The sequence below is a fragment of the Mixophyes fleayi genome, chromosome 2 (assembly GCF_038048845.1).
Source record: "Mixophyes fleayi isolate aMixFle1 chromosome 2, aMixFle1.hap1, whole genome shotgun sequence".
Classification (NCBI taxonomy): domain Eukaryota; kingdom Metazoa; phylum Chordata; class Amphibia; order Anura; family Limnodynastidae; genus Mixophyes; species Mixophyes fleayi.
Genome location: NC_134403.1, coordinates 250,455,072 through 250,477,436, shown reverse-complemented (window position 1 = coordinate 250,477,436; position 22,365 = coordinate 250,455,072). Strand labels below are relative to the sequence as shown.

The 22,365-nt window shown below is 38.8% G+C and overlaps 1 protein-coding gene across 4 annotated transcripts in view; it reads left to right on the top strand.

Annotated features, from left to right (window-relative positions):
• The first annotated feature begins 1,635 nt into the window (after window positions 1–1,635).
• Window positions 1,636–22,365, top strand: part of AHDC1 (AT-hook DNA binding motif containing 1) — a 70,444-nt gene continuing 49,714 nt past the window's right edge. For 2 of the 4 annotated variants that reach the window (XM_075195811.1, XM_075195813.1), the window contains exon 1: window positions 1,636–2,093. In XM_075195811.1, the coding sequence (XP_075051912.1) occupies window positions 2,027–2,093 (67 nt within the window). In that variant the 5' untranslated portion in view covers window positions 1,636–2,026. Of the gene's footprint in view, window positions 2,094–3,772; window positions 3,942–22,365 lie in introns of those variants that run through there. The other 2 variants (XM_075195810.1, XM_075195809.1) reach the window with 2 other exon arrangements.

Genomic DNA, 22,365 nt, shown 5'->3' with positions numbered 1-22,365 from the left:
GTTGTTTTTGGGATAAAGTTCAATGTCATGGCAACCAGGGACTTTACAATTAATTGCAATTCATCTGATCACTCTTCATGACATTCTGGAGTATATGCAAATTGCCATCATTAATACTTAGGCAGCAGACTTTGTGAAAAATAATATTTGTGCCATTCTCAAAACTTTTGGCCATAACTGTACTATATATACAATCAGTGGTCGAAATGGAAATTTAGAAATGTTGGTATGGAAGATGTAAGTGCATGAGACTCGGCTCAGAAGCCTATTAGGAACATTTTAAAGGAAGAAAATGCAAGTAACCCAGTGTCTGAGACCAAGATGGCCCACCGTGGGACTGACTCAGGGGGATATGCCCCCCTGTCCCGCAGCCCCTGTTCTGCAGTCCTGTGAGAAGTTTGCATTAAAAAGTTTACAATATTTACTACAGTCTGTTCTGATGCTTGAGTATGTCTAGTGGGGATTTGCTCTGTTTTGTACTAGGTCCAAGGAGCCCTTAGCTAAACCATTGGCCATACCCATGTCTGCAGTAGCCATATTAACCTTGTTTTTTTTCATAAAACCTTAGGGGTATATTTACTAAACTGCGGGTTTGGAAAAGTGGAGATGTTGCCAACAGCAACCAATCAGATTCTAGCTGTCCTTTTGTAGAATGTACTAAATAAATGACAACTAGAATCTGATTGGTTGCTATAGCAACATCTCCACTTTTTCAAACCCAGTTTAGTAAATATACCCATTATAAAAACATTTACCTAGAATAATGACAATGCCCTTCTCTTCATCTTCAGTACCAGCATTATCCAAACCAAAATGCTGCAATATTAATAAGTTGAGATTGGAATGAGTGATGCAAAGTTATCAGGTCAATCTTGGGGTCTTTCGTAGACTTACTGCTGTTAGTGTTTGTTAATAACCATTACATGCAGCTGTTAGAAATCCAATGTTTCAAAACTGAAATATTTTTTCTATTTTTCACCATTATTTTTAACAAATATATATATTTAATGCAACATAGCATATTCTGCTGTTAGGGCTAAATATATATATATATGTTGTGTTCTAGAATAAAAAAATACTGATATAATGTAGAATATGTGAGAAATAAGTAATGGGAAATGCAACAATGGAATTTGCAAGAGCAAGTAGATTTACATATATGTTCACAAAATCAAGAGAGTAGTGTGTTTAAAATAGTGCCCATGTTTACTATATACTACAACTTCCAATATGCAATGCTCTTCAACCGTAGAAACTACATATACCAAAATGCATTATAATAGTAAAGAACTGCAAGTCCCATCATGCAGAAATGAAATGAAAAGGATTATGGCGGACTAAGAAGGATGAAAACGATCATGCTTCTGAAGCGTCTTTTAACCAAATACTGCAAATATTATGTGTTTCCTTAATCCTGAGCACGAAATCGATAAAAACAGGAAAAAAAACTACATTTCCCGGCATCCTTTGATATTTCCAAGGTAATCGCATTCCTCTTTCCTGTTTGGTAAACTAACGCATGCGCGTATGGATTAATTTTGTAATGTGGACTACAAATCCCGACATACTCTAATCCCCTGTGAGAGACTCAGCGGGGAGGACTCCATGTACCAGCATGCTCCGCGGCTCCAAGGGAGAGGGGGCGGTGCCAGCGGCGGGCGGAGGCGGCTCAGAGACACTCCGCGCAGAGACACGGAGGAGGAGAAGGGAGAGCGGCACTAAGACCGGGAATATACCGGAGAGACAGACACAGCGCCAGAAAAACATACACAGGGGGTGGACGGTGCATAGACGGACGTAGTAGCACATCATATCACAGTGGGGCTGGGTGAATTCACCTGGGAGATACCTGGAGACGGAAGCGAGAACGCAGCCAGAGGGAACCGGGACACGCCGGGCTGTCAGAGCCGAACCACTAGCGACTGGAGAGTCCAAAGGGCACCGGTGACTTTCTTCCAGATCACTCCCCGGGAAATTACCGCTTTCCAAGGGCCCAGGGACTGCACGGCCCCGTGATGATGTGACCATGCTCAGCGTGCCCGGACCTGGAGCAGCTATGAGCGGCCGAGAACAGCCGGAGCCGGCAGGGAGCGGTCAGTGTGTGCACCGGGCATAGGGACACGTCCAACCGGGAGGGTGGGGGATCGGCCAGTGCCAGGGGGTTATCCCGGGGCATGTACGTGTGTACTGATCAGTACTGTGCGCTGTGTGTAAGTACGGAGGATGGGCACCGTTTACAATATCTGTGCTCTGTATGGCATGTTTTAGTGTAGAGCAACATAGATATTTGACATTTGTGTGGCTTCCTCCTTTATTTTAGTGAAATCGATTATAAATATCCAGAGTAGGTTGCAGTGTGTTGAAGGAGGATGAATTCTCAGGGGGTCCAATTTGAGACGGTCTTCTGTACTATATATACCCAGGGGGTTGTCTCATCCAGTGGAAATACACACAACAGCCGTCTCTTATTTCCTTTGAGTCCTCTCTATAATTCCCCTTTCTGTGCTTGTCTCTCTCTCTCTTTTTTTTTTTTTTTTTTTGTCTAATTCTAAATCCTGTGACTATTTTAAATATCTTCTAATCTGGATAGTTTTCCGTGTGTCATTTTAGCTGTTCCTCTATCTTGTGTTCTTTTTCTCTACACTGATCCGTGTCTCTATCTTCTGATAATAGCAACCTTATGTGACTGTCTAATATGGGGAGCCTATATCCACAGTGGTCTCTGCAGATAGGCATGTGTCTGTCCACGACTTCATCTCATGTTTCTGACTACCTCAGCCCTCCTTTTGACACTAAAGCAATGTTTAGTGTGTAGGCCTCTGCATGTTAGATACTACTGTCTGTCGCCTTATATCACTATACATGCTTCTATAGCCTATAGTGCTTGTCTTTCTGCATTTTTACTGTTTGGCTGATTATGAACTCTGCTTAATTACTGTGGGTATTTATATATGACGTTTAAATTTCTACAAATGCCATTATTTACAGACCTGTAGTTATATATCTGCAAACTTGCTGTCATCACTTTCAATCTCTTTTCCCCCTTACATGAGCTGCCTAGTTACCTTGTCTCTCAGTAGTCTCTCTACATTGCTGTCACTTGTGAAATGCCTCTTTCTTCCACTGCTTTGTAATCTGCTGAATACTGCAATCCTTTCCTCTGTTAACCATTTTCACCTTGCACTTAGTTATCACCTTCATATCACTGTATATTACTATAGTTCTATTTTACTTATGTACCTAAAATAAGGACTGACATCATGTCATATCCTCCAACTCTCATATCTCCCCTCCCTACCCCCTCTGCCTCTCTTCTAATTAAAAAGGTGCCATTATACCCTCACAGAGGTGGAGGAGGGGCGGAGGGTCAGGGGACATATGTCCCAGCTCAGGTGACATTCATTGTCTGAGTGCCTCTCATTTCTCCATTTTCCTTTAACCCCTTTGGTACTACAAAACTTAGACACTCTGTGCATCTGTTTTGCCTTTTCTGTTTGTTATTGCATAGTACTGGAGTGAAATTTCTAAAATGCTCTCGTCTAAAATTAATTCTCCTATGTAGTGATTTTTTTTCTCTTAAATACATTGCATTACTGTAGGCATATTTTGTTTATAGCTTTCTACTATGTACAGTTAACAAACGTGTTCTAAGTGGATGGATAACATATCTAATCCTTATTGGTAAAACAGAAAAAAAAATCCTTATTAGCTAGAAGTGACTTTTAAGGAATACTGTCTCCCTTTCTCATGGGATATACTGTTTATTATTTTTTTGTTTGTATTATGTAAATGTCTGAGTGCTAGGCAAAAAAAACCAATGATGGGCTTTGCAGCCAATCGGAGTGAAGGGGAGGTGCCTGGGAAAAATATCACACTCATATATACATATTTACATTTACACAGTCGAGAGGAGCTTGAGGTGGCAGAAAGAAGGGAACAGGGTAAGGTAGATATAAGTGGATGATCATCCTTCGGCTCATATTTATAACGGCTGTTTAACTTATATTGTGGATTGCTTATTATTTTTTTCATATAATGGAGCTATTTGTGAACTTCTAGCCCTGTACAGTTCAAGAATATTGATTGTTTTCACTAATTTCTGTATATCTATATTTGGTTAAGTCTACATAGTTGCATTATATATGTGTAGCTGAGTTTATTTTGTCTATATGTAGGTTTGTTTGAAGAGATGTTGGTCTTTGTATTGTTCATGTAGTGGGTGATGTGGATATATGTGGCTGCTGTATACAAGCAGCAATAAAAACTGAGCACAATTAGTTTCTGCTCTGAGTTTCCATATTACATCCACAATTAAAAATATATTTTTTAATATGCTCTAACATTATCCGTTTAAATATACATATATTTTTAGTTTGATTTTTAAATGGATGTCCTTATGATTTATGTACACTTTTCCCTAAGAACAGTTATCATGTAATATTGATCATATATAAGTATATTAATGTTGTACTTGTCAATACATTTACTCAAATATTTAGCTGATTACTGCTTTAAAACCTTGCTTAATGATGGGAAACTGTAGACTTTTGATAGCAGAGGGTCATTTTGTGGCTGTATCTATATATTTGAGGTGAATTGTAGCTTTTCATTGCACTATGCAATATGTGTGCATATTCCTTTTTAGTTAATTGTAAAGGGCAGCTTAAAGTATTGTTATCTTGAGGAAGCCGTTTGTGTTTGGTGTAGAGTAAAGGAGATTATATCTTTGTGCGCATGTGAATGGGTGGACTAGTGTCAGAAATGGTGGGCCTGATTCATTAAGACACGTAAATGCTGATACATGCAATATATTGCGTAAAATCGCTCTTTGCATAGCCAGAACCGGACCATATGCAGCAAATTCCAATTCAACTTCAAGCGCAATTGACCCTTACTACAGCATATGTTTTGTTGTGCAAAACGGGGAGGGGAATGGGCGTTTGCACGTAGTCAGTGTACAGTAAGGGCGTGCCAAGCTCGAGTACACGCAGCAGCGTCTGATTCAAGCTTTGGGCATCTCTAAGTTAAGTGATTTTCAGTCGTATCATTTGCACCACCTACAGTTATCATCATCATTTATTTATATAGCGCCAACATATTCCGCAGCGCTTTACAATTGGGGTAAAACAGACAAAGAGGTGAGAAGGCCCTGCTCGCAAGCTTACAATCTATGGGACAATGGGAGATTGACACATGAGGTTAAGCCTACATTTTGCATTTTGGCCCAGCCAGACTGCAAAGGTAAAAGTGACTCATAAGCTAAATGATCCTGTCACACAACAATGTTGGTCAGGGGGTAGTTGTCTTGTGTGAAATTGTGTAACCGGCCGTAACAGGCTAAAGGTAGTGAGGTTAAGAAGGTGGCTGAGGAATATTATAAGCTTGTCTGAAAAGGTAGGTTTTCAGAGAACGCTTGAAAGTTTGTAGACCAGAGGAGAGTCTTACTGTGCAAGGGAGAGAATTCCATAGAATGGGTGCAGCCCGAAAAAAGTCCTGTAACCGGGAATGGGAGGATGTAATGAGGGTGGATGAGAGACGCAGATCTTGTGTAGAACGGAGTTGCCGAGTTGGGAGATATACAGTTCTGGTGTAAGTGATGATTACCAGTGATGATGGCTGTGTATGCATGCTAGAACATGTTTATAATCGGGAACAACTGTAAAATTGTATTTTATGTACAGTAGACATTAATAGCATTCCAATAAATGTATTTTTATAGAAACAAATGTAGAAAAATACTTTTTTTATGTGTAATGGTTTATCATTAATGAGTATATTATCAGGTGAAAATCATGGAATATTTTATTATTATTTATTTCTGTGTAGTCTTTTATGCCCTGATATTCCTCGTGCGTATTTGACGTATCATGCAGTGTCTTGTTTGTTAGAGCAGCTTTGACCTAGACCCGTATTCATCAATAGACGTATCTTCAGAGCTACTTCTAGTTGAATACAGACGTGCATATTCCTGGTATATGTACGTTTAAAAAAAAATTAAAAATAATGCACAATACGTTTATTTTGCGTTCCTTGATGAATCGGGCCCAGTGTGTCATGACCTCTATTTGGCTAGGCCTTTTTTGTCTGGTCAGATTTAGGTATGTATGAACGGCTCCAGCATGGACAGCTCCAGCATTGAACGGGACTAAGAGTTGGGCTAGAATGTATACACTTCCATTTGTTTTTAGTATTTTGTTCATTTCCCAGCAGTGAAAACCTGTCTGTAGGTTTGTGCTCCCTCAAGAATTTGTTTTCTGTTTTTGTTTCTCCCCCCAGGTTTGCCAAGTCTGCACTAATGGCTTTAGCCAACAGATAAGGATAGTCGTCAGTAACATTCCTCTGAATTTACCCAGAAAATATCTCAACATTTTTCAAATGTTTTTTTTTCCCACCTGGATGTTATATAGTCATCAGTGCTAATGTCACATGTAATGTAAACTCCAAGTTTGTAACTGCACTGATTGGCAGTGTTTGCATTTCTAGGTTGGTATAACATCCCTAGTAATCTCCCCACTGAAAAGCAGGACCACATTTTTATCTTTCTCTATTGTCATAGTGTCTGTTTTACTTTCATTAGATGTCACCTACTAATGGCATATGTAAGTTCTAGAAGTCTATATTGTCTTTAGTAATTTAATAGGTGGTGGCTTAGCTGTAAAGGGAAAATTAAAGGGAAAAATCTGGTCACCTATTCTATGTTTAGTGAAATATTTCAGAAGGGAATATAGTTTTTAATGTATGCACTTTTCATCTGTTAAGAAATGCCTGAAAATTACACTAAAATAGATAGAATGGCTTCTTATGGGCTTGTGTGGCTGCAGCATTACAACAAAGCCCTGAATTGCGCTTTGCATTAATGCTGCATTTAACATTTAAAACGATGCACAAATTATTTTTCATACATTTATGTGCAATACCATTGCAGTAGATTAATATAAATATATATATATATGTGTATATATGTGTGTGTATATATCTATATCTATCCCTGCCCCATTACAGTCTAAATTCCGTAATACACAAGCAGGCTCAATTGTCTGTTTTATTAAACAGCCAGAGATTGCTTTAGTGAAAGTGCAGCGCATCATATGTGTTTAAAAAAAGTATCCCTACATTGCTTCTAAAGTGCGTGTTCATGTTTTGCTCATATTTCCAGTAAGTTTGGAGAGAATATTGACAGCGCCTTTTCATTTACAGATGAAGTAAAACCTTTAACAGGAAATTATCCTGTTAATTTGGAGTCTGAATTAAGGAAAATAGAACATTTTGGGTGGCCTACGGTTTCTCACAGCGCTGGGACCATTGGTTCTATTCTGACCTTGTACGTTCTTCCTGTGTTCCTTTTTCAGGATGCTTCAAGGTGAGGGAACCCATGACCCAAACAGGTTGCGATGGAACCAGAATTTATCAGGTCGAATTAAACGATAATCCTGTCACTTTACTCTTAGGTGGATTAGCTGCATTAGTCTGTCTGGCGCCACCTAAAGGGCTAGGAGAAGCAGTTTACCCTAGTTTTACACAAATTAGTTCCAGCTTACTTTAGTATTCAAGTTGGTTAGGAAAGCGATGCAGAGAAGAAAATATAGTGTGTATATATAGTACAGTCATGGCCAAAGGTTTTGAGAGTGTGGAAAAATAATATTTGTCAAAGTCTTCTACCTCAGTTTTTATGATGGCAGTTTGCATATACTCCAGAATGTCATAAAGAGTGATCAGATGAATTGCAATTAATTTCAAAGTCCCTCTTTGCCATGACAATGAACTTTATGCCAAAAACATTTCCACTGCATTTCAGCCGTGCCACAAAAGGACCAGCTGACATCAAGTAAGTGATTCTCTCGTTAAGACAGGTGAGTGTTGACGAGGACAAGGCTGGAGATCACTCTGTCATGCTGATAAAGTTAGAATAACAGACTGGAAGCTTTAAAAGGAGGGTGGTGCTTGAAATCATTGTTCTTTCTCTGTTGACCATGGTTATCTGCAAGGAAACACGTGCAGTCATCGTTGCTTTGCACAAATAGGGCATCACAGGCAAGGATATTGCTGCTAGTAAGATTGCACCTTAATCAATCATTTATGGGATCATCAAGAACTTCAAGGAGAGAGGTTCAATAGTTGTGAAGAAGGCTTCAGGGTGCCCAAGAACATCCAGCAAGCGCCAGCACCATCTCCCGAAGTTGATTCAGCTGCGGGATTGGGGCATCACCAGTGCAGAGCTCGTTCAGGAATGGTAGCAGGCAGGTGTGAGTGCATCTGCACACACAGTGAGGCAAAGACCTTTGGAGGATGGCCTGATGTCAAGAAGGCCAGCAAAGAAGCCATTTCTCTTAGGAAAAACATCAGGGACAGACTGATATTCTGCAAAAGGGATTGGACTGCCGAAGACTGGGATAAAGTAATTTTCTCTGGTGAATCCTGTTTCAGATTGTTTAAGGCATCTGGAAAAATGCTTGTCTGGAGAAGGAAAGGGGGGGAGCGCTACCAACAGTCCTGTGTTGTGCCAACAGTAAAGCATCCTGAGACCATTCATTTGTGGTGTTGCTTCTCTGCCAATGGAGTGGGCTCACAATTTTGCCATGAATAGAGAATGGTACCAAAACATCCTCCAAGAGCAACTTCTTCCAAGCATCCAAGAACAGTTTGGTGTCAAACAATGTCTTTTCCAGTATGATGGAGCACCTTGCCAAAAGGCAATAGTGATAACTAAGTGGCTTGGGGATCAAAAGATCGAAATTTTGGGTCCATGGCCTGAAAACTCCCCAGACCTTAATTTCATTGAGAGCTTGTGGTCAATCCTCAAGAGGTGGGTGGACAAACAAAAACCCACAAATTCTAACAAACCCCAAGCATTTATTAGGCAAGAATGGGCGGCCATCAGTCAGTATGTGGCCCAGAAGTTGATTGACAGCATGCCAGGGCGGATTGCAGAGGTCTTCAAAAAGAAGGGTCAACACTGCAAATATTGACTCTTTGCATAAACTTAATGTAATTGTCAATAAAAGCCTTTGACACTTATGAAATGCTTGTATTTTTACTTCAGTATACCATAGCAACATCTGACAAAAAGGTTTAAAAACACTGAAGCAGCAAACTTTGTGAAAACCAATACTTGTGTCATTCTCAAAACTTTTGGCCATGACTGTAGACATCGGACATGAAGCACCACTGCAAGTGGGAGGAAGGGGATGACGAGGGTAGAAGTGTTGTATTTATTTTTTAAAAGAAAATATGTGGAGTTGCTGACATGTTGACAATTGAAGCCATTTTGCAACATTTAATTTATATCAAATCCTGTAATACTTTAAAATAAATGATGTTTATACTTAAATAAGCCTATCTAGGATGCTGTCTGTCCTTCCCTTTAAGAAACCTTTTTTTTGTTTGTTATACCTTAAGGTTGATTTATTTAAAATATTGACTTCCTTTTTTTTTATTGTGGGTTAAATACTTCAACTCTATGTACCATATCCTTTTTCTGTTCTGTTTACAAATAGTTTTAATAGGAAACACTAGGGCAGCATAGGAATTGGTACACATCTCATACTCTCAACAGTACTGGGGAGCTTTAACATCCAGGCTAAAAGCAATAGCTGTGGCATCAGGTGTAATACATGGCTGGGGGCTGGCCACATATAATCTTTTCACCTGAATTCACGTGGTTTTTAATGAAACCAATTTACATACAGGAAGGAGATACTGCATACACCATATTAGTGATTACTGCTAAATAATACATTTATATAATTGATTCCTGGGGGGTTGACAAAAAAATATTCAATGAAGTTAAACAACACTATGTTAATTGTCATAACTTATTGGAATCTCTTGTGAAACCTATATGCATTCTCTGACCACTTATATCATGGCATCTGCTGTTATAGATACTAATTGGGGTTTATTACAGCTGCAGAAGAATAATACAATAATCAGTATGTGAAAATTGCTTTGCGACCATATCTTTACACTAATAGCATGTTTGTTATGGATGGTAGAAAGGCTAATAAACAGTAAATCTGCTAGTTCACCTGTTTTAGAAATGTATGTATTTAGTTTGAATCAAGAGTATGTTGGTGTTTACTTTTCTTTCGCAATCTGTTACAAGCACCTACCTTGGCTTTTTCTTCCAGGGTTTGATTGATTAAACACTAGCATGAGGGTATCTCGGATAGTATGCCTCATCCTTGCTTTACCCATAAAGTAAAAAAAGCTAATGTAGTTCATCGTTGTAATACCACTGACCAGAAAGAAGACTGGTTTATATTATCCTGAAAGGAACAAACGCAGAGAAAAATCCACCAGCACATCCTCCCTTTAAAGCACCTGCTATGAGCCTATAAATTGATTGAGCAACTTTCACTTCTGTATAGTTTATATTATCCCCAGGGTCCATACAGTCCGTGCACATGGTACTTTGTTAGTTATATGAACACCACTTGTAGGGGGTGCTCGAGTAATGCAGCTATAGTGGAGGTTTTGTAAGGCACTTACAGCACTGAGGTTATGGGTTTGATTCCAACCAGGGCCCTGTTTGTATGTTCTCTCCTTGCTTGCCAGTTCTTGCCATACTCAGTAGACATAGTTAATTGGCTTCTGCCAACATTAACCCCAGTGTGTCCGTGTGGTAGGGAATATGGCTTGTAAGCTCCACTGGGATAAGGACTGATAATTATTAAATCTTCTTATTGTTACTATTATTTGTATTACTGTTGTCATCTGTGAAGTGCTGCATAATATCCTAGTGCTATAAAAATAACTGGTAATGAATAAATCAATCAAATCTTACTTTTTAACAAACCTGCAAGAGACTTTGCTTTTACTGCAAAGAGCAATGTTTTTTGCTGTTGAACTCTGAGGAAAGCATGTTTTTGGTCAAATGTAGTAACCACACTGTAATTTCATTTTTGTGTGAGCTGGGTTACTAAAATTAAAACTCTAGTGTGCAAAGAGGTAAGTTTATAAAAAAAAAAAAAAGGACCTGCTTAGGCTGCACTTTTGAGAGTATGCTCTGTGGTCCCCAATGTAATGGTCCACCTCATTACCCTCTCCTATTATCGCTGTGCCTGTTGAGCGGGTGTAAATAGTCTATTTTCTTTATTTTTTTGTTTCAAATTGGCAAAATGGTAAGAGGAGCATGCTGTATGGCTGTTATGCTTCAGGAGCCTTGTGAATGAAGGGAATAAAAGACTAATCGAACCATCTAGTAGCTGGTTCCCTCCGAAGTTTTCGCTCTTAGGACCGACTGACCCATGTTCAACTGCTGTTCACATGGAACCCTTCTCCACTTTGGCCTTCAAAGTTCTCGTTTGAATATTTGCTACTACCACCAAGATCTGTCCAAGGTGTACTCAATCTTTAATAATTTTGGATGGAGTTTTTTTTTTTTTTTTTTGTGTAATTGAAAAGTTAGTTAATTTAAGACTTCTGGGTTGATGGTTTACCCCTTCTAACTAGTCTGTGTATGTTTAAAATATAGACTTAAGTTCTTTTAAACAGCGCTGTCTCTAATTCTTGTATCAGTTTGCAATTCTACATAAGACCTACATATACATTATAATACATTATTAATGCTCTATAAGTGGTAATAGATAAGCATATTGTCTCTACCCCATTGGGTATATGCAGAATTCTGTTTTATAATTATCTGACTTTTCCTGCTACTTGTATAGTTAGAGAAACGTATTTATAAAGCACATCTTTATATAAGCTACAATAATTGTATACACGCCTCAAATAATACAAAAAGTTTGTCTGACTGTTTACACATATACAGGGTACATGTACAGTTCCAGATGCTGATCCGAAGCATAGGTTCTCTCTGCCATGTAAATGAAAAATTGAGCATGTAGATGACAATTTTTGTTCAGATAAAGTCTCAATACTTAATTGTGAAGTTCATATCACAGTCTTGCATACTCTCTTCCAATGGATACTTATTACCACTTTTTTCATGTGTTATCTGCACAGGAAGGGAGAGGTGCCAGCTTAAGCTCAGTTATCAGATCGATGGTAGAGCTCTGTCAGATTTCTCCCCCCTCCTCCCTCCATGCCCTGGAGCTTGTGCTAGTGCGCCCCCCCCCCCCCCTCACACACACACACACACTCTGCTGCAGCAAGGAGCGGTTGGGGGTCAGCGGAAAATATGTGGCAAGGACCTGACAGACAGCAGGCATCAGAGAGTGGGCCGCATCCCAGAGGAGAGGGGGAGGAGAGACAGGGCTGTGATATTCCTGAATAAGGCTTGGTAAGGGGGGGCTGGGGTTAAATTGGTACAGGGGTGATAGAGGAAAGTAATCTTAAATAAGCGGGGAGTTGGGTGGCAGATTGAAAAAAAAAAAAAAGTGTGTAGATATATTTATATTATGTATATTCTCTAATGGAATTAGGCAGATATTTAATTGAAAACAAGTAGTAATAGGAGTTGGAAAGTGAACTAATATTAATACTAATAATAAGGTTAATAAGCAGTACTATGCCAAATTGGTGCTGTATGCCACTGCAAGCTATAATAAGTTTTCTACCATTATACATTATTTAATGTAAATAACGATCTTAACCTCACATTCATTTGAAGATGCCAGTATCTGAAGCCCTTTATTTTATGTTGTACTTAGTAAAATTCTAATAAGAATAGTGATTTATGAAATAAAATAGTTTTTGCATAAATGCTCTGTTTGTTACTCGATAAGAGTAGACACAGCAACCTTAAATGTCAAAATCAAAAAGTGATTATGATACCCATGAGAAATACAGCTTTATTTTCCACAGGTGGTGTGTGTGTGATACCCTGCAGCATCTTGTTTAATATATGTTATGATTTTTGACCGCTCCTTATTTATAAATGTATACACATATATTATCTCGCAGGCTTTTTATTACAGAGATAATATATATCTGAAATAACTGAGCTGGCTTACCTTTAAATACGTCCATCCTGCTCTCTCGCCTAATGACATCGGATTGCCACCTTATGAGGGAGTTGCTTTTTCTGAGCCAGCAATGATCGGCTTTTAGACTAGCTGTATAGAAATGCTCAGTGTAGAACTTGAGTTGTACATTGGGTAGGGTCATCGACAGAACAGATTAAGTGACCTTTTTGTCCTGTATCAGATCCTGAAGGGAAATATTTATGAAAATTAGTGCATAGGAACACTGGTGTTGCCTGTAGCAACCTATCAAGTTCTAGCTGCCATTTTTGTACTGCAGGTTATGATGGCAAATACATGAATGGTCGCTATTGGCAACTCCACAATATTCCTGTGCTCTAGTTTTCATAAATTCCTTCCACTGTCCTTAACTAGGTGGGTTGCTGTGTTGCTCTGACCCTTCTTTTTATGTATTTTATATTTTTTACATTGACTCTTCATTGCAACTTCGTCCTTCTGTGTACCTAGGTCCATTGTTGGACCTAGGGTATTACGAAAAGTGTACACAGTGTGCTGAATGAAAGTTGGAAACAAAGTGGTGGGGGATACCCATTAATCTAGAATTTCCTGTGTGGTGGTGTCTCAATGACAATGTATGGGAGACCCAGATAGACACATCTGCTACTAAAACTATTAAATCCAGTGTTATTTGGGTGTAATAGTCAGACTCTCCTCTCGTTGACTGTGACATGCCAAAAGTGTGATTTAACCAGTGTGGAAAAAAAAAAGTTTACAATAGTGTCTCTTAATACCCTTTCGAAGCATGATGAGGACACATCTTACATTTTGTGCAAGAGTCATGCACCTGTTCAAACATGGATAAAGGTCACCCCAGATTGACCATGGCATTCCTTCAATATGGGTCTTCCCAGTCCTTGTCCTTCTCTTCCTTATTCCAAGCCTTATTCCACTGAACATTATTCCGAAAGGAAGAATGTCTTTTGTTACTGGACCCTCTAACTAGGCCTAAATGTCATTTGTTTAAAGTATGGTTACTTATTTCTTTGGTTATTTAGACTAGTAGATTGAGACCCATAAATAAAACAATATATTTTCTGATTTGCCACCAAATTAATTCCTTATCTGTCCTGAAAAAAAATCACTATAAAAGTTACTTTTTGTAGACTGTAGAATAAGTTATTCCCTGTAATGGAATATTCTTATACCATGCAGTTATATTGGCTTAGGCTATGTGAGTATGAAGCTATGTTTTGTAAAGGATCAGCAGGTGAGTTGTGGAAAACTTGAGAAGCCAAAGGAGTACATGGTATTTTCTTTTAAATAAAGGTGTATTACATGCTTTTAACAATTAAAACACAGATCATATGTAGCATGTGACACCGTTTGGGGAAAAATTGTCTGTAATGGTAACATAGTATTAGTAAGTTAGTTGTGCATGTATAAAACATTGGGTCAAGTAACAATCTTGAGATCTTGTGCACCTGGCATAACTATAAAAGTTCAGGTCATCCGCTAGGTCAGGTTTTGGTAATCTGTGTTTCTCAGGATGTGTTGGACTGCTAAAGGCTACCTACCTCTGTTCTAGATCAAGTAGGTATCTTTGTATCTAGACATATACCCATATGTGAATGAAGTAGTGGTTACCAGGTCCGTCATAGAACAGCTTTATCTGTTAACACACACAAAATGATAAAAATGATTTTAATTTCCTTGCATATGATCAGTAGATGGCATTATGAATTCCTAGTCTGTTCAGAGATTTTATGCCCTGAGTAGTGGCCTACAAATCAGAAGTGGGGTCATGCTGTATAATCTATTAAGGGGGGCATAGGCGTGTATTATAGACTTTCATAGATATTTTATGGGTGATACAAAATGTTAGATGCACGGTAAAGATTATTCCATATAAGTTTGCTGTTTTTATTGGGAAGAAGAAAAGAGATTGTATTTGCATTAGTTTTGTGGAGACGAATACAACCCAAAAGGTAAAATTGTGAAGACAAGTTTGTTTTCTATGTGCAGGGTTTGGCAAAATATGGACTTTTCGTTTAAGTAGTTAACACCAAATTGAGAGTTCATCTGTATTTGGTAGACAACCTCCCCAGAATGATGCTTAAAAACTCACAACAAATTATTGCGGTTAATAAAAGTGGAATAATGACCCAATTCATAATCTGTTCTCATCTAGAATACGGTGTTCAATTAGGTAGGCAATATCTCCAGAAGGATATTAATTCATTAGAGACTGTACAAAGAAGGGCAACTAAAATGGTGCATGGTCTACAGCAGAAAATCTACCCGGAAAGAAAAAAGATCGTAATATGTATAGTTTGGAGCAGCAGCAGTTATTTGTATAGCGCCACTAATCTTGCAGCAATGTATCTTGCCCCATTGGAGCTTACAGTCTAAATTCCCAAACATACACACAGAGTTTCTACTTGATAGAAACTTTTGACTATAACAAGGGTTTTAACAAGGTACAGGAGGAAAAACCTTCAAAGGAAGAGAAGTATTAGAACATGAGGACATGCACTGAAACTGGAGGGAAGTAGGTTTAGAAAAAAAGTGAGGGAAAATTATTTCACAGAAAGGGAAGTAGATAAGTGGAATATCCTCCAATCAGAGGTGTTGGAGGCTAGTACAGTAGAGCATTTAAACATGCTTCGGATAGAGATAAGGATAATGGGCAGACTGGATGGGCCAAGTAGTTCTTATCTGCCGTCCAATTCTATCATCCAAATGGGTGGTTTGTTTTCGGTTAAAAATGAATAAAATTAAACCAACAAATGAATCACTCATTACTTTTAGGTATAGTCTTGCCCCTCTATGTACCCCAACACACTTATACTTTACCACTGGAAACATTGTTTCAGCCAGGAAAATGTTAGAATCTGGATTTTGGCCCTGACTCACACATTGCGGCAATGGTAATCTAAGTTTGGTTTTGCCTTGGAAATATAAAAACAAAAAGACAAATTTGAATCCCTCCCCAATGTTGCTCCTACAGAAGCATGAAAATCATGTCCTTGCTTATGTTAAGGGATGATCTCCCTGCAGACTTCTACACCCCTTCCATCTGATACCTCGCTTATTCCTCCATATACTACGGTGGATATATAGTGTGTATATATGTGTGTATATATGTGTGTATATATGTGTGTGTGTGTATATGTATATATATATATATATATATATATATATATATATATATATATATATATATATATATATATATATTACTGAATATGTCTGTATTAAATTGCCTTCTGCATTGATATAGCAACAAAAGGTCCACTTACTTTTTCACATATGACTTTATATTGCCTTATTTTTTTAGTTGATAATTGACAAAGAAGAATCTATGTATTTCAAGGTTTTGAAGAAAAAAATAAACAAACAAACATGTCTCTTTGATCACCTTAAAGCTGCACTCCTGGAGAGCTTTGGCCACTGAGATTGGTATAAGCAGGAGGTGCTCAATAAGAAACTGTAAACTCTGTACTTGCGGCTTCGTATTGGTTTGAGGCCACACACTCCTGCGCAGTAGGGTGACTCCTATTCACCCTATCTGGGAATGCAAATATGGATCTGATCACTAAAACCTACTGATTGTGGAAGAGGAGCACTTTCATTCACTATTAACTTAATGGGCAGTGATAGAGTATTTGCAATAACTTTGGCAAAGTAAATCATGGAATACTTTTCCTCTGTATTGTGGATGAACTTTCTTTTGGTGACCTAGCCAAATATATTTTTTTATCTTAATCATTACAAGCAATCATCGAAGGAAAAATATACCTTATTGAGATTCCGCTAAAGGCTATTTTCATGCTGATGGGACAACCCTTTCATTTACCCCAAATATTAATCAGCTAGTTTTCATGCTAATTAACTTTTTTTTTTTAACAATTTGGTGATGCGATTCATAGGGGGAACAGAGTGGTTGATGTACTTCAGATAAAGATCATTTAAGCTTTTTACAAAGTATGTATATATAGGTTAATATTTATAACAGCACATGTGAAAAAGGTGCTGTAACTCAGAGCAGTTAAACAGCTTTCATTTTTTAGACTGCACGAGAGAGAGAACTATGTCAGGTTACTATGGGTTACATCACCTTTTTTCCCATGTACCCGTTTCCATATGCCTTTTTATATTTCTGTATATGTTGCTATCATCACAATTGTCTACACCACTCTGTGCTGCTGTCAACATTCTAATGATCTGATTGGCTTAAACATGTACTTCATGTGCTCCTTGTCTGTGTCTTTTCTTAAAGAACGAGGAAAATATGTAGTCAAACTTTAGTCATACAAAAGATTAACAAAATGAATGCTCTCAGAAAAGATGGCACAGACTCTCACTCTGAGAGGTTTTATGGCAGCAGTCTGTCTGCAATAGCTGAGATTCTATATGAATTATTGAGCTAATGAAATACCTCTTATATTGCATTTTTAAAATAAGTGTCTGTTTTGGAATTCTTACTTACACTTGAAGGGGGTTATAGGCTAGGTACACTGAAGAATTTTCCAAACCGACGTGTTATCTCAAACGATTGAACCTACGACTGAAGGTCCAATCAGTCTGGCGATTCATGCGTACACACTGACACGATTTACTTTCAGATCTGTGCTCTTCATCTGGTCTTCTAGTCTTCAGAGAATAACAGCACAATATTTGTCCATACATGACTCTAAACTCTATGGAGATTGTGAGCATGAGTGCATACCCACTACATGGTCGGAAAATATTAAACAGTACGACCAAATAAAACGTTAATCGGCACTTCTGGACGACTTGAGAGCATCGTGTCACTATATACACTCACGATATCTGACCAAACTGTCGGATGTTGGCTGATTGGAGGTTTTTCGTGCAATCATCGGGCCAGTGTAGAGCTAACCTTAGAAAGTGTACACTATTACACTACGTTGTCACAATTGCCAGCCTGTCGGCCAGATACTTTTTTTTTTTTTTTTAGTGTCCTCCAACTTCATCATCATTTTATTTATACAGCGCCACTAATTCCGCAGCGCTGTACAGAGAACTCATTCACATCAGTCCCTGCCCAATTCGAGCTTACAGTCTAAATTCCCTAACACACACACACAGACACAGACAGAGAGGGAGACTAGCAGCCAACCGCCTGGGTCGCTATGGATTAATTTTCTACCAGTATGTTTTTGGAGTGTGGGAGGAAACCCACACAAACACGGGGAGAACATACAAACTCCACACAGATAAGGCCATGGTCGGGAATTGAACTCATGACCCCAGTGCTGTGAGGCAGAAGTGCTAACTACTAGGCCACCGTGCTGCCTAAATATAAATATTTGTGTAAAAGCAGTCAGCCGCCAAGCATGTAACTTTGCAGCTCAGGTCATAGAAAATTTAGCTTTGAGGTGTGTATTTGTTATGGATCAGGAATCAATTCAACTGAATAAATAGAAAAATGCACATTAGCCACAACCAGAAAAAGGCAAATGTCTATTTGCTGTTGGTCGCTAACAAAATACAAATGTGCAGTAAGTTAGTTTTGCTAGTAAATAACTCATTGTTTGCTAGTGGACGGTTACTAGCGGATGTGCAGGTTCCTGGAGGAGATCATGTGTGTCTCTCACTTGATGATGTTTTTTGTAGGTTAAGGTTGATTTTCATATGCTCACATTTAAATGTTTCTGGTATTTCTACATATGTGCACATTCAACAACATCCTAATACTGTAAGGAAACCTAACCAACAGCTCTGTGTAGGTGAAGGGATAGGAAGGGTGATGACAACCCTTTTTCTGCTATTACATGAATATTTTGCTTTTGTAAGACCCAGTTGTACTCATGCGTGGGTGTGATGGTGTGATATTAGAGTAATATGAAGACAACAGAATTTGTGGAGGAAGTCTATTTTTTCCCTGAGAGAGAGGTGGAGGAATAAACAGTATTGAACAAATCCTGGTCACCATGGTGTGATATAAAATATTAGTTACCACTGTCCTGCCTGCTCCTTTTTTTTTTTTTTTGTTTTTTGTTCCTCCTTCATTTACTGGAGATGACTTCTTGGTGTGAACCCCCTTTCCCTGTGCATCTGCCATTAAAATAGGTCCCAGCATTTACATTCACACTATTATAATGACCATGACCATCTTTGCAGTAATACTCAGGGCTGCTAAGAGGAATTCATGGCCCCAGTACAACAAATTCAAGGGGAGACCATTATAGTCGAGCAGGCTAAAAAATTTGCACCACAGCAAATTTTTAATGGGTGTGGTCATACAATTGGGTCGTGGCAATGCATCATTGGGAAGTAGCTAGCAGGTCAAAATCACTTGGCCCTAAATTCGCCGCAGAACACTCGCCAAAATTTGGCATTGTCCCTACTAGAATCACAACATTTCAGACTCTTCTCTCTCCTACCTGTTCTTCTCAATTTCACCACCTGTGGCTGCAGGTTTCTTTAGTTGCAGCTTGTCTGGATCCTGGAATGCTGGGGGCCCTATTTTGGGGAAAAATGGCTACATTTAGATGATTCCAAACAACCCCGGCGTTAAATCAATACCACCCACGATTAATAATTAGGCCTTCCTCCATCTTCAACATTAAAATAATAGTATTTAATAAATAAACCAATTTCCATCCCTGCAAGCAGCTCCAGCAATAAATGAATAGTATTTACATTTCAGAAATATACCTATTTCCAGAAACCATCACTGCCATTAAATAATTCATAGTCACATTTAATAGAGACCTCATTCTCCCCAAACTCGCCCCCAAGCCACCCATCTTAAATTAATAGTCCCCACTATAAAATTGCCCCACTATCGCCCCACAAACAAAACACCCATTAATTAGCTACCACCTACCTCACGCACACTACATTGCCACAAGTCTCCTGTGCCATCACACATTACTGTACCGCTTATGATCACACTGCGCCTTTCATGCTGCTTTTCCCCCCTTCACCTGGCCCCCCTTCATCGCACAATGCTATGCCGCTCCCACCCCCTTTTTTAATCTCATTGCGCTATGCTGCTCCCCCCCTTTTCAATCTCACTGTGCCATGCCGCTTTCCTCTTATTCAATCCCACTATTCCATGCTGCCCCCTCGTTTTTCAAGCCCACTGTGCCATGTTGTCCCCCCGTTTTGCAACCCCCCCCCCCCCCCCCCAAAAACAAAACAATCGTTAGCAGTGAGGGCCCAGCCCCCCTGGCATGCCCAGGTAATTAGTACCCAACAACCCCCCCCCTTCTCGGCGGCCCTGGTAATACCATGTGATGTAGCATAGTATGGTAATTGTGACTGTTGTCAATGCTGAATGATGTAATTAATTTGTTTGCGGGACAGGAACTGGTTGGGTTCTGGTGGGTGAAATGTGTTGAGTATAGCTGTATATAATATACTGGTCTGTGTGTGTGTGTGTATGTAATATATTGTGTGTTATATATTTAGTTTTACATATCTGTTTATAGCAATCATTGCCTCACTGTGATGTGGGTACCTGCCAGTGAGCATAGTCCTACATGTTTCCATGGCTAGCAAATTGCTAATTGCAAAATTACTGGCTCCTAGTATTTGTGTAAATATGTTCAGGCCTGGTAATAAATGCAGGTTTGTGGTACAAGGAAATGTTGAGTGAAAAACACAATGCAAGGGATTGCAATCTGTTTCAGACACAGTTCCCTAGACGTTTAAAGAAGGGCTGTATAGGATTTCTCTACAGCGTTTGGTTACTATGGAAACACCAGAACTTACAGAAATCCTGCAAATCAAAAAGAATTTAAATACTTTTTGAAGGCGCCAGTCACTGAACCTGATAATAGATTATCTGTACTTAAGTGTTAGGGGGCATATAGTAAATGCATCCTGATTGCAGTGCTGTAAGGTACTAACTCTAACCTCCATTTTTTTGTGCTTAATTGGAACTAGTACAGCGCTAAGCATATGCTAGGCCTAAGTCAATGCTGCCCTTATGTACAGTATATAAGCAAACTTGGTCATCTTCCATCTGCTGTTTCATAGTCTCACCCAAACATGCATCCTGTAATGTTAATCCATTATTGTGAGAGGCAACAAAGACAAAAACATTGGTAGTCTATTGCATGACTAATGCTGCCAGTAGGCTTGGTAGCTTCTTTACTGAAGAAAGTTCTGCATGATACATAAATAAATGGTAATGATTATTATAGCCATTGCTTAATTAGGCATTAAACAAATACAAGGGGGTAAATGGTGTTAGTGTGCCTATCAAGTACTTATTTATGAATGGTAAGTTTCATTATTTTAATTCATGTACTTTGAACAGGTTTTTTTTTTAAACATAATCTATTGTTCTACATAGCAATTGACCAAAAAATTTAGCTTCTCTTTTTTCTGGAAGAGGTATGTTTATTTTTCTGAAAATAATTTAATACTTTCTCTACCACTGGCTATTCTCTGTCACAATTGTGCAAATCTAATTCTACCATCAAGCCTAATTTGGGCTCATATGTGATGATGGAGAGCGAGAGCGAGAATTTTTTTTCAGGTACACCTGACTAGGACCCCAACTGGTAACCCAGAATCTTTTTGGGTTGTCCTGATTGTCCATAAATTCAATGTTTTTTAGGGAGCCACCTCTCTTTCTGGGTCCCAGAACACACCATATTGCCACACTTTACACCAGGTCTCGACTAAAAAATAAAATACAAATAAAAAAAAAACCACTGCCTTACTTTATTCAATCTTCCACTCCTGCTTGTCAGTATATCCCCAGCTTAAAATGCAATCTGTAGCCAATGAGATCATCAGAATGCTCACAGCAGTGCAGATTATGTCAGTGTGCTTATCTTGTTGCAGTCAGTGAGTTTGCGTGAAGTAGAGGAAAGCATGAAACTACAGACTAAGAACTCAGATGTAAGAGCAGCGTCCTCAACATAAAATAGTGAATGATGCTCCTGACAAACAAATGCTGGAAGCCTATGGTATTACTTATAGCAGTGGATTCCAAACTTTTTCAGTTCAAGGCATCCTTAGGGTCTCCATAATTTTTTCAAGGCACCCCTAAGCCAAAATTGTTACCAAGTAGTCACCTGCTTTACTTACCACCGGCCCTGGCCGCGGCACCCTTGTGAGATCGCTGCGGCACACAGTTTGGGAACCACTGACTTACAGGATTACTTATTTATAACAGCAATTTATTTTGTTGAAGTTGCACACCTAGAAATCACTCTGTTCCTACACTACAGCTGGTGCCCATCAATAATCTAAAAGTAGGTTTGTTTTATCAATAAACAAATGTCTTGAATAGGGAACATTAATGTAAATAAGGACCAGTGCATTACACATCTAATCCATATATTTGCCTCTGGTCACTAAATGAACTTGCACTATGACATCACTCTGTTTCAATGTGCTCTGTAGTGAAAATGATGATAAAATAAGAAAGGGCAAAAAAACCCTCATCTCAAGCGAATAACTTGTCTCCATTATAAAAGTGCAATAGGGTGAA